Source organism: Mauremys reevesii, linkage group 8 (genome assembly GCF_016161935.1).
Source record: "Mauremys reevesii isolate NIE-2019 linkage group 8, ASM1616193v1, whole genome shotgun sequence".
Lineage (NCBI taxonomy): Eukaryota > Metazoa > Chordata > Testudines > Geoemydidae > Mauremys > Mauremys reevesii.
Genome location: NC_052630.1, coordinates 29,921,179 through 29,935,173, shown reverse-complemented (window position 1 = coordinate 29,935,173; position 13,995 = coordinate 29,921,179). Strand labels below are relative to the sequence as shown.

Below are 13,995 nucleotides of genomic sequence, written 5' to 3'. Positions count from 1 at the left end.
ATTACCCTGGATTTGAGGGGGGGTGTACCCCAATTTGTGATCAAGCCAATTGCAACCAGATTATGTGCATTCAGCCACCATGAATTAATAAAATAGAACACCACATAGTTAAAGGTTAATTTGAAGACAGGCTTTTAAACGCAAGGTCAAAAACTAGTTGGCAGTTTCTGTTAATCAAAATAAGAGGAGAGGGAAAAAGTAAACAAGTAAGACTGAAAACCTTGTTGGTTGGAAGACCTTGAGTCTGGGCTCCTCTAATATTAGATATTTATTAAAAGTTAGAAAAAGTAATGATCCAGTAGGGGTCATTATGACCTGTGTGTTTTGTAGAAGTTAGTTATAAAAGTCTAAATAATAGAGTATACTTTGAAGCAGTTCTCTGAAACCATCTTGATAGATGTTTTTCTGGACATCTTTTCTCCCCAGTGGGTAAGCAGTGGCGACTGCAAACCCACTGTTAATTACTCAATACCGTTTCAGAATTTACCTAAATATCTAGGATGTTCTAAACCTATTGCTTATTTCTGTCTGCTTAAAACTAAAAAACTGCAGTTTTAGACAAAAGAACGCTTACTTGCATTTCATCTCTTGTCAGAAAGAATTGCTGTGTTCCCATTGATTTATTCCTGACACCACCTGGAGTGAAATAGGTAAGTTGCCCCTGCTGTGGGTTCTGAAAACCCCAGATAACAACTCCAGTAGGTGTTTTACAAAATCTCAGTAAAAGCTGCTTGTTTAAGATCTTGGTGAGTCAGTGGCAGAAATGGAAGCAGAACCAGGTCACTTGTGTCCCAGTCCATGTGGCTCTGTATGATATGTATTTATAACAACCAAAACATTGTGCCTAAGTGACTGTGTCACTGATTCAGCAATGCCTAAGTAACTTAAGAGCAGAAGTTCAATTGAAAACCATTTTCCAAGTAAATAGAACTGGTGCTCTTGTGTCACTCTGGGTACATCTAACAGTGAATGGCATCAGGTCTTAGAGCCTGGATCAACTGATTTGGGCTCATGTTGTGGGACTAAAAATAGGAGTATAGACGTTCAGTCTCAGGCTAGAGACCAAGCTCCGAGATCACCTTCACCCCTTGATGGGTTTCAGAACCTGAGCTCAAGCCCAAACATCTGCATTGCTATTTTTAGCCCTGTAGCATGAGCCCCACATCACAAGCCTGAGTCAGTTGACCTGGGCTCTGAGACTTGTTGCTGCTGGGTTTTTTTCGGTTGGGTGGATGTACCCTTACGTCGTTGGGTGGACGTACCCTTAGGCACTTGTGAAAATCCCACCTTGTGTTCTTAAATAAAAATATCATCAAGATAAACCTAAGGTCATACATAAGCACCCATTAATTTAAAAGAACAATAGAACACTGTAGCTATGTAAAAACAAACATCTAAGTAAGGAAATTCATAGCTAACAACCTTAACTTGGGCCCCAGACATCAAAGCACCAAACAAACAACATAAGATACCTCACCTTTTACTATATGAAAGTTTAGATGGACAGCAGTGGCAGTGTTTTGATTCTGGCAGAACTTCATACTTCAATGATCAAGCCAAATTCATGCCTAGTTTTGGACCTGGTCAATTTTTTCCTATCTAAACTTCTGATAAAAATGGCTTCTGGATTAAAATGTAAATTTCCTTACTTATGTGATTGGTCCTCCCCATGTCAATTGTCTGTTACAGAATACACCCATGTATACACATCACACCCCCAATACCACACACTACTGTAATATTCTTTGAACACAATATGCCTTGTGGGAAATCATTTGAAAACTAATAACTCACTGGTCAATAATATCATGGTGAAACATATGCAGCAACATTATATGTAAAGTTATGAATTTCCTCTGTATGGTGAGGTTAGCATACATTCAAACCCACGTAGCCCTGACTAGGCAGATGTTGTTAAACAGCTCTAAGCTAAACAAAGAAATATGACTTTACCTCAAGTAGTAAACAGGGTCCTTGGGACAGCAAGAGGGGTAAACTCATTTCTCAAAGGCAAAAGACAAGCTGGTCCTTTGACACAAGGTGTCAAAGTTGACTGGCAATTACTGGTCAAGGAGCCATTCTTTGGCAAGGAAGTGGGTGCAAGAACAGATTGATCTGCATTTTAGCAAACAACATCATGAAACCTCTATGTCTCCATCATCATAGAAGGAAGGAACTTTATCTAAGGGTAACGCTCAGGAAAAGGCTTTTTAAAAGGTGACTGTACTATAAAAATGAGGGGCAAAAATACCCCAGGTTATCTTTCCCAATCTTCCTCTCTCTCTTTCTCTCTCAACTAAGATGACAAAGGAACCAGCCTTTTGACTTTTGGGAGTAATCCTGACAAGAAAATTTGATTAGCAATGCTGCTGAAAACATGTGGTAAGGACTTTACCTTGAATCAATCCAAGTTGTTAAATTTTAGCTACTAGGATGTGTTTTCATCTTTATTTCTCTTGTAACCATTTCTGACTTTAATACCTTATACTTGTATTCACTTAAAATCTCTTTGTAGTTAAATAAACTTGTTTGATTTTTTTTAACCAAAACTAATCCAGTGCTGTGTTTAAACTGAATTGTTTAGTAACTCCAGCTGAAGTAGCCAACTGTTGAATATTGACCCCTTACAGGGGGATTGGGCATCTAATATCCACACTGCTCCAGAGAGGGCTGAACAGTGCAGAACACATTTTTGGGAAAATTCAGGACTGGGAGTGCATTGCAGTCACCATACATATAGTAACCAAGGCTGCTGGAAGCCAGAATGTGGCTGGTGTATTGCTGACAGGCTGCTAGGGTCAGGGTTGCTGGACCAGGGCTGTAGCTGTACACAAACACTCAGGGTGTGACCTACATGCTGTTTGGCTGTTTGTGAGCAGCCCAGCTTCAGAACCACAAGAGCAAAGCACTGTGAGGCACCCAAGGTTGCGGGGCAGGTGGTGACAACCCCTCACTGGTCTGGATTGCATCCTGGAATGTGACACCGTTCCATCTAAATCAACAGGACTACTTGTTTGAGTAAAGAGAGCGAGGAGCAATGGCTGCAGGATCTGATCCTTTGTAAGGTAAATTTGATTTTTTTATTTATATAAAGCATATTTTAAAAAAAATAGATTTTGATGATTCTGCAAATCTTGTATGCAGTGTTTAAAGGAAAGGCTGTCCTCCCTTTGCTCGCTTTCAGGTATTTCCTCAATAATATTTTATTTTGGATAATTATTAATGGATCCTGCTCAGCCATGTAAAGAATGGCACTTTTGGTGCTTTTTGTTTCCATTTTTCGATAATTAAATGTCTCCAATTGCTATGATCTCATCTGAAGGCTGAGCCAGTTCTTAGAAGTGATAAATTACAATTACTGGTAAGTAATATTAAAATCATACTTTATTATTTTAACCATGTTTGAAAAGAAAAATATGTAAAAATGCTACCACAAATCTATTATTAAAATATACTCTGAGTGTATTGTTGTGAGCATCTCATACACTGTGTAGACACTTTCTCTTTTGTCTGGACTGTTATGTCATTGAAACTCTAATTTGTATTGTTCGAAGCACACTGGCAGTGCTTAAACAGTAAAAACCCCTTAGAATAGTATCTAAAGATTAAAATCAGTTTTAAAACCCATTGCTAAAACTATCATTAATATTATTTTTAAAAAATGATTCTGTATTTTTGACTTTACAATTCTGAGAAACAGAACACCTCCTAAAATTTCCAAGTATCTAAGTTTGCCTCCAGGACATATTGATTGTTGATCTTTATAAAGATGGCGTTTATATTTCTAGGTCATATTTAAATGACTAAAACATGGGTGAATAGAGACTTCCTTGCTGAGTACAGGCATTCATTTCATTTTTCTTTAATGATTATACCAGGATTACAGTGTATTTAACCCACCCACTTCTCCATGAATTATTCTGCAATGCTGAGAAGGCGCTCTGTGGCTATACAGTGGGGAAACAACATTCTACATGTCTGCAGAAGGTAGGGCTTGAGGTATATCTGCTCCAAATTATATTGTCCCAATCTCAACTCTGCAGGGATTCAGAATCAAAATGAGAACTGGATAAACATAATTTTATTGCTAAAGGCATCCCACTTATCCCCCAAGAAGAATTAAAAGGTAATAGCTAACGGGGATGCTTCTCAATAGCCACAGAAGTCAAGAACCAATGAACAGGACAGGACCAGCCTTCAAAAACCTTAGCACCCACTTGTGTCTCAGGGGCTCTCTCACACACTTACGGTGGTGTGGCGAATACATACACAGGTGTGAATAGCTGTGCAGACAGCCAGGCACAGTTTAGGTGAGTAAAGACATGCCAGAACCAAGTATCATGTACCCTACATGGCTCTCTATACTCGCCCAAACAATGCTTCCCCTGTCTACACTAATTTTAGCAGTGGAGCATCCCACTGCCTCAGTCTTTCCCTGCCACAGGGAAAGGCCCCAGAAGCAGGAAAAGGCCCTGGCAGGGAGGAGACAGCAAGGAAAGGTTATGGCAGCATCCCACTGCTGGAAACTTCCTCACTACTTCCCCCTGCCAGAGCCTTTCATTACCATTTGTAGCTACATATTTCAGTGTGGACACAACCTGCATTTCACTGTAGCTACACATACCCTACACACCACTGCCAGTGTAGAGAAGGCCAGGATCTGCACAGGTCACAACCACTGGTCTAAGGAACAGAACACTGTGCACATTGTACAAGGTACTTCTTATGCAAGGTGATCAATCCTAGGATTTCTACTTGTTAAAACTGGCCAAGAGTAGCCACCAATTTGCCATGCTTATCAATTTTCTATAAGGCAATATTTAAAAATCTAGCAGCTCTTTAAACTCTCAGCAGCACACTAGCATTCAAATGGTTTTAGAAGTGAAGTATTCTGAAATAAAATCTAAAATATTTTTCTAATTTAAAAATCCCTTTAAAATAAGCAGTTTTCAAGGGTTTTCAAAATTGCTGAGCATGCACAGATGCCAGAGTTTCAGTAAACATGGAAAACCAAAGAGAATAAAATATTACATTCCACTGAAACAAGAACATGTTTGTTTAATCAGTTTTGCAGTTTATTTACCTGCTGAGTTTTAGGAACAGCTGCAGAAATATCAGTTTAAATTTGAGTGTTTTCAAATCCCTCAAATTTTGCATTTTCATGAAGTTAAAAACACTAATTTCACATCAAAAACAAGATCTTTCCAAGATGCAAATTTTCAAAGCCACCTTTTACTCAGCACATGAACGTAAGAACGGCCATACTGGGTCAGACCAAAGGTCCATCTAGCGCAATATCCTGTCTTCCGACAGTGGCCAAAGCCAGGTACCCCAGAGGGAAAGAACAGAACAGGTAATCATCAAGTGATCCATCCCCTGTCACCCATTCCCAGCTTCTGGCAAAGTATTCTGGAATGAACTCCATTTCAAGAGAGGAATCTGAAAACCATTTTGAAATTTTAGCTCTATTATCAAAATCGGAATAAAATGTTAACAAGTCAGATGTTCTAACGTTTCACCTTTCTTTGTTAATACTTCAACATTTCTCTACTTCAAAAGGAAATAAAAGGCTTAGAGAGGAAAATAGCTTTTGCATTAACTACATATACTTCAAAAGGATTTACAAGTGACTCCAGATTTCTCATTTCCTAAACTCTTTGAAAATGGGCGCATTAGTAAATGTTAAGCATTACTTTCATAATCTCTTTCACTTTTAACATGGAAGCATTCTAGAACTGAAAATGAGTGATTAAATTTGAAAAAATGAACCTATTTAAAATATATTACTTGAGATATGTAATAAGTTGTGCAAAAGATTTACCCATCCCTTTTCATTCTTGTGTTCTGATCACCATAGAGTTTCACAAGCCTGTAATCCCCTGCTTTACTTAATCTACCAAAGTTTCACCATCTCCTTTGATAATTCCCACTTTACATTTCATGTTTTTTCCACAAACCCAATTAACTATCATTTAGCACCTCCATGAAGTAAACAAGAATGAGAGAATAAGAACCCCCTGAAATTATAGGAAACTCTTCACCTTTACAAATAGGCCTAAAATGCCTATCATACTTTGAGAACTACAGAACTATACAACCAATGTACAGTGGTGATTGTGTCACTGGGATATGGCCCCAGTTAAATATGAGAAGGTAAAATCAGAGTAAAATAAATTTGTCTTTATCCCCAGAGTCTGTGACCCAAGGATCTCTTGGTGTCAACTGGCACAGGGTAAGTGTTACAGGGATGCCCTGGGTTTGATATGTACAATACAAGTCCACTAAAGAATGTCATGTTAGGTCTCTTCTGTAAGCATGTGTCATGCTGGTCCTCATAATTATGATAAAATGTTTGTACAGATAACATGTATGGAGTTGTAAATATATAGAGACAATTATGTTCTCAAGGTCTGTGACTTGGGGCTGGTCATCAGAAGGTGATGAACAAGTTTCTTTCAGGCAAGACATGCTAATGTACATAGACGGGTAGATAAAGTAGTGTATACTTCACAATGAACCCCTAATTACAACCTAAGCAAAATGCTAATCAAGTGATTGCAAAGTCTCCAGGGGAGGCTCGGTGGGGGAGGTGGGAAGGGAGAGGGAGAAGAGAGAGAAGGGAGCAGCAGATTAACCCATTTTACAAATGAAGACAATGAATCATTGGAACTATATGTGGGGGTGCAGATTTACACCCAGTTATCCTTCGCCAAGGGGAAGAGCTACCAGCTGTCTTGCCTTATGAACAGATCATCACACTCAATCTGGCTCTTAGACCCTGGGAGAGAAACTTTGGGAGAGCTTTGTGAGACAGGGGAATATCATGTCAGTTATGCTCACACTCTATAAAGTGTTTTATGATTTTATTTTATATGTAACTGTGACAGACCCAGACAGGTCGGGTACAGGAGTCTGGTAGAGGGCAAATATACTGGCCACTGGATGCATAATTTTCTGTTCCCTGAGTGACCAGAGCAGGGGCTGCCCTAGAGCAATCAGAAACCTGCTAGAACCAATTAAGACAGACAAGCTAATCAAGACACCTGGAGCCAATTAAGAACTTTCTAGAATCAATTATGGTAGGCAGGCTAATCAGGACACCTAGTTTAAAAAGGACCTCCCATCAGTTAGTAGGGGGGCATGCAAGGAGCAGGGAGTGAGAAGGGGTGCTGCTGGAGGAGTGAAGAGTTCAAGCGTGATCAGGAGGAAGATCCTGCAGTGAGGATAAAGAAGGTGTTGGGAGGAGGCCATGGGGAAGTAGCCCAGGGAGTTGTAGCTGTCAAGCAGCTGATACAGGGAATGTTGTAGACAGCTGCTATCCACAGGGCCCTGGGCTGGAACCTGGTGTAGAGGGTGGGCCTGGGTTCCCCCCATCCCCCCCCAAGTCCTGATTGGACACAGGAGGAATTGACCTGGTCTGTGAGAAACATCAGAAGGGAAGGTCTAAATTGGAAATGGATCTGTACTGTCCCCAACCCACTATGTGGCACACAGAGACTGTGGGGATTGTTCTCCATTTCCCCACGCTGGCCAGTGATGAGGTTAGCTGAGTGGACGGAAAATTTGAGCCACTAGCAAAAGTGGCCAAACTGGGGGCTGCCGTGAATCTCTGAGGCAAGCAAATCTGCCTATAAGCACAGGACCCACCAAGACAGAGGAGGAACTTTATCACAGTAACCTTTTGATTCCATTCATTCTACTTGCTTCTTCTCAAATTTCTGTTCTTTGTTAAATAAACTACTTCTTATTACTGTCAGCGTATCAAAGTGCTGTGTGTTAAGCAGAGCCGTGATCTAAGGTGTAACTGGTGAGCTGGGTATATGGTTCCTCTGGGAGCAGAGGATCTGGGAATTTTGGGAGTGTCCAATGGATAGGGGGCTGGGAACTCCAGGGGGACTCTTGGAGGACTTGTGAGTTGGTGTGTGCATATATTGTTAACTTGTAAAGGGAGTGTGCAGGGCCTGTGTAAGCCTAGAAGGTAGTGCTTGTGTTGTGGTGGAGTTGGTGAACTGACCCACAGTAGGCACAGACAAGGCTTCCTCAGACTATGGGAAGGTGGTAGCGAGGTACCTAATGACCCTGGATGCCCCCAGGAAGCATCACTGTATCATTGAGGACACATCTACACTGCACTCTTCTTTCAGTGACATGTAGTGTACACACTCATGTAGGCCCCCTAGCATGGGTACAAATAGCAGTGTAGAGAGCAAGGCATGGCTTAGGTGAGTAGAGTTAAAACATGGCTGAAAGCTGTAGGTAAGTACTTGAGAACTATCCTACACGGTTCTCTACTCGCCCAAGACACGGCATCCACATTGGTATTTTTAGAGGAGCAGGATCTGGCTGCCTCCCCACTGCTGGAACCCTTCCCTGATACAGGGAAAGACTCCAGCAGCTTTATGCAAGGCTCCGACAGTGGGGGAAGGCTCCCATAGGGAATAGGCAGCTGGGAGCTGCTGAAGCCTTTCCCTGCCGCATCCCTTCTGCCAGAACCTTTCACAGACACATGTAGTTACTCACTGCAGCGTGGATGCAGCTGGCTTTCTACTGCAACGTATAGCTATGCATATCCCACACATTTTTGCCGGTGGTATGTACTGTAAGATGTAGCCTTACAGAGATTAATCTAACAGAACATCACAACTCTTCAAGATAAAGCATCTATGCCCGGTGGAGGCTCCGGTGCTCCCAACTCAAGTACCTATGTGCTCATTCCATATGAAGCCTCCAAAGCAACAGCAAATCCTTCCTGTATATCCAGACAGCCATCACAGAACATTAAGGAGCCCATCCAAGTGTGCTCTTAATTAAGGAGTACACGTACAGCTAAAGTAAGGTACAGTACTCCACTTACATTTTAACCTGAACTAGTTGTTGTACATTCTTCACACAGTGCATCAGAAAACAACACTTTGCAGAGTTAATAATCAGCTAGAGAACAAGAGTTCAATGATTACAGAAAAGCAGCAATTTCAAAAAATAGATCCTATGCCAAAGCAACGTCCCATTATACTACAAGCAGAACCATCATTTTCAGTGACGCCCAAGTATAGGAGGATACTGATTGAAAGTAAATGAAGCTGAATCTTTCTTTGAAAGTTTTGTTCAATATATGTAATGTAAGTACCACTTTTTCTATATTTAGTAAATATTTAAAAAATAATTTTAGAAGAGGAAGATGTTATATAAATAGGTAAAATATTAACTTTAGAATAAATATTAGGTAACATTCTAGTATACTTCACAATCTTAGTCTAAGATGAACTTCAACAAATTAATTTAGAGAGGCCCAAGCCTCAGCTGGTATAAATGGAGCCTCATTTACAATGTCTGACTATTCAAGGAATATTAAACAGAAGTTGGAAAAAAAAAGCCCTAGATTTTAGTATTTCACCTTTCACACCCTCACTGCTATAGAATTTTACCGCTGAAATATAGATGAGTTGAACTTGTCATCAACTTATATTTAGCATTTAAATGAGATTCATCAGCATCAATATTTTACAACTTAATCATCTCAGCCTCTGTAGGCTTGAGCCATCTACATTTTCATCAATACTTACTGCATCTTGATAGCTGAGGACCTCCAGGATGCTATTGAGTAATTCTACACAGTACTTCTTCTCTTGAAGCTGAAGTTGTTGCTCTTCCCTTTGTTCTAGTAATTCTTTCAGTTCTTTTGTAATCACTGGCAGCAGAATGTCCCTGCATTCTGGAAAGTAAAATATTCTCTTATGAAAAGGAAAAATAAGTCAATGCTATTTTGAAATAAATCCTCCTTGAAACAGTGAAGCACAATAAGCTCTTCTTTTCTCAGCTTTAATAGCAGAAGTCTCCATCACCTTGGTTTTCTTGATTTCTCTCTCATGCCCAAAGGCCTCTTCAATATTTTTTATGCCTTCGCTGCTTACCAATATATTTCACACACAAATGACAAACCAGTTGAGATAAAATGCTAACCTGCCTTCAGCTAAGTTTGGAGTGTTGTTTAATGCCACGGACACTTGTCTGTGAATACTTGTTGACTCCATGTATGAAAGATTGCAAAGAACGCCTATATTTCTTTACCAAGTGAGATGCTGTATTTAAATCAATCTAGGTTTATTCTTTGTTGAGATGTTGGGTTGCTTTTGTTTTTGTGGTGTATTTCATTTGTTTGTTTGACAGGAGTAAGATTGCTTTTCTAGCATAATTGTTCTGAGGGGAATGTTTGAGACATGAAAGGAGTCACACATGTCCAGAAAGTAAAATATGGATAAGGAAACAATAGAGATCTACATTTATTATTTGATAGCAAAAGTTAAGTAAATGTGAACTCTTCAGAGAGACCCACTCAACAAACATGGAAAACTTTTGAGATGCCTATCTGCAGCAGAAGTTCCAGATATTAAGAGCTGAGCCAATTTCTGTTCTCATTTTCAACTGAACAACCCCAATGAAATGAAAAGTCTGATGTATCTGCAGCTCAAACTAACTGATATTTTATTTAGGAGAACTATTTCTGGGAAAGTTTTGGAGAAAGTGCTACATTAACTACCGGGGCCTGCTCCAGGCACCAGCATTCCAAGCTGGTGCTTGTTGCAGCAATCTGCAAGGAGCGGCAGTCCCTGTTGTTTTGCCCCCAAGCAGCACACCGAATTGCAGCTGCGGACGGCAGGGACAGTCATTGTGCCCTTAGGGCGGCACGCGCATTTCCGCAGTGGCGGCAATTCGGCAGCAGCTTCTATGTTTAGCTGTCCGCGGCGGCTTCAACTAAACATAGAAGCTGCCGCCGAATTGCCGCTGCCACAGAAATGTGCCTGCCGCCTTAAGGGCGCACGGACTGCCCCCGCCGTCCGCGGCTACAATTCAGTGCGCTGCTTGGGGCGGCGAAAACTGTAGAGCCGGCCCTGTTAACTACAAATAAACAACTTTAAGAAAAGCTGAGTGGCTACAGGTAAAGAATAGGGATATTTCCAAAAGACTTGATGTTACATAGTACCAAATAATTATTAATCAATAAGGTTGAGTATTATTTTCATTATAAAGCTGAGTCTAAAGTGAGCAAACAGGATGTAGTTAAACAGTGAATGAGGCAGAGGAGAGGTCACTTTAACTGCAATTTCCTCTCATGTCTATAAAAACCATCCAGCAAGAGATCAAAACTGAATGTAGCTTTAGAGATTTCACCTTAGAACAAAAGAATTACAAGAAATGTGCAGACCTGTTGAAAACTTTTCAGTGAAACACTGAGCTGAAATTTTGACCAGTTTGTTTCAGGTGACACCTCGTACCTTAAAATTGTTTTTGTGAACACAGATTTTTTTCCACATCAAAAACTCTTCATCATGCTTTCACTTTTCACTCAGAATGTGTCAAACTCATTTGCAAGTAGAAATTAATTTTCTCCAGAAAAAGAGAACTTTTGAATTAACAAAACAAGCCATGAAGCCTTTTTTTTTAATTCACACAAATGTGCATAAAAAACTCACATTTTTAAAAGCTCTGCAAAAAAGGTGTGAATTTCACCTTCAGTGAACTGGTTGCAAGTTTATTTGGGAACAGAACACAGGTGGCTTCCAGCTGTTATCCAGATAGTTATACCCAATAGTTCAAATTGGTTATTTCAGAACCCAGTGGCCGTGAGAGGCCCCAACAACATGGAAGAAAAGCAACCAAGAGAAAAATTCCTATTTGACCCTGACAGACAATCAGCTTGGTGCAGACCACACTGGGAAACACCACTTCTGTTTGATACATTTGCTAACCCAGAAACAACCCCCACTGATGCCATCAATAACCCAGAACAACAATCACAACCCCAAGGATGGGTAGGTGGAAGCCAATGCCTGACTCTGCATCTGGCAGCCGTCACATACCCCCTAGAAAGAGGATAAGCAAAAGCCAATTTGCTGGCTAATAGGACACTGGTCTCCATCACTACTCCACCAAGCAATCAGTACCATGAAATGATTTAATTTCCCCACTTTTCTGCCACTGCCTCCTTCCAAGTCCTTCTAAAGCACTCTAGGTAAGTAATGGGAATGCTTTCCTTTTATGATGCATCAGCTAGAGAAGAATCCAGATCACCCGCTTATAGCACTGCAGAGCCAATATGCAAACATGAATGACAGACTAAAGCTTACTGTACTCAGGATGCAATCATCACTGCATACACATCACTGCATCACTGTCCGCTGCCAGCAGGTAAGAAAATGCCATTTTTACATAGTACCTTTTGTAACCATAAATACATTTTGAAGCAAACAAGCTGTACATTAACTCAGTTCTCACCTGTTAGGTCAGTCTTATATGTTACCTATCTTTTTGCAGTAGATGCAGCAGTAACTACTCTTTAAAACCTATTGTAAAGCTACTCGGGTTTACATATTTAAGCACTACACAATGCTAACTTTTAACTAACGTTCATTCATAAATATTTCAGGGAATACACACATTGTTTTTAAATACTGAACCAATTGCATATGCAAGATACTCGTAAACATTTCTATTGATGTTTGCTTGTATAAGAAACTGAACAGGCTGTTATTCAATCGTTCTGAAAAATATATGATCCTAGCTTTCAAAAATATCACTTCAGTGAATTAAACCCATTTGGTCAGTTACAAAATCAATGGTGATTACTATGCAACTGCTATGACAGCTCAGAACATACAATTATAGAAGTTTACAAATTCTCTTCTTCAGTTACCTCAACCATCTTAACCTTCCCTTAACTTCCGGGAAATGAGTCCTGAACATTACACACAGGAACAAATTTCATACCTTACAGGAAAAACCTCTACATTGATTGGCCCAAAGAATGAAATTCAGCTTCACCACTTCAACAAATATAGTCTCCCCAGAGATGCCTGAAACTTAGCAACTATAAAAATTCCCTTTGGGTATCTTGCAAGAGAGAGGATGCAATTGAGTTGTAAGTCCCCCAAAATTATATACTTACAGAACTTTGTCTCAAAACTATATTGAGAAATCAAAACAAGCAAAGGGTTTTTGCTAGGGATATTTTATACTTGAGCTAAAGGGTACTTTAAACTATGAATCAAAGAAAATTCAGGACTTCAAGGTATCTCCTAAATTTTGTGCATGCAAATGGTGAGATTTTAGTTAGCATGATACACACAAATAGATTATATAGTAATTATTTATCCATGTGCCAAATGTATATGAAAGTTGATAACTGTTACTTTGCTGTATTCCCACCATCACAGAGAAGCAAATCCCTATCATTGTCTCTTAATTACTTTTTTGCCCCCCATTGTGGTAAAAAACTAAACCTTTACAACTTGGTTTTGTTTTACTTTCCTAGTATAAAGCCACTACAGGTGTTTTAAAACATTAGTGAAACAAGGCTCACAAAACCCTTCTGATGTAAACAAGCATGATTCCCTAGTTTACATAGGGTAACTGAGGCAGAGAAGCGAAGTAATTTTGGTTAAGATCACACAGCAAGTCCATGGCAGTGCCAGCCTCCTGATGCCCAGCCCTGTGCTTTAACCATTAGGTCATGCCTCCCATTCTCTACTAAGGTTACATAGACTGTTATACAAATCCCTATCAAACAGACTTAATCAAAATGAAATATGCAACTGATTGTCTATTTATGCCATATTTTCAGTTACCAGCATCATCAGGATTCAGTTGTGAATAAAAACACTGCCAAGCTGGGCTGAAACTCATGAGATCCAAAAGATAAGCCAGATAACTTCAGAATAAATGCAGTTTTAAAAAATAACCCTCTCACTGTAGACAGTGCATAAGTAGTTCAATAATGTTTTTCATCATGAACCAAAGAAACTTTATAGTGTGTGACTTTGCTTTAGGAAATTGTGTTAATTTTGAGCCCTAGTGCTATTTTCTGACTGGCTGTCAATAATGTGTTAACATTATCAATTATGGAAATTTATAACCGTCTTAGAGAGACAAGGTGGGTGAGAATACTTTTATTGGATCAACTTGGTCCAATAAAAGATTTCACCCAGCTCGTCTTTCTAA

At 39.8% G+C, this 13,995-nt stretch overlaps 1 protein-coding gene across 6 annotated transcripts in view; it reads right to left on the bottom strand.

Annotated features, from left to right (window-relative positions):
* DOCK2 (dedicator of cytokinesis 2) overlaps nt 1–13,995 on the bottom strand; it is a 509,152-nt gene that overhangs the window by 308,865 nt on the left and 186,292 nt on the right. For all 6 annotated transcript variants that reach the window (XM_039483819.1, XM_039483820.1, XM_039483824.1 and 3 more), the window contains one exon: nt 9,564–9,712. In XM_039483819.1, coding sequence (XP_039339753.1) covers nt 9,564–9,712 — 149 coding nt within the window. The remainder of the gene's footprint in view (nt 1–9,563; nt 9,713–13,995) is intronic.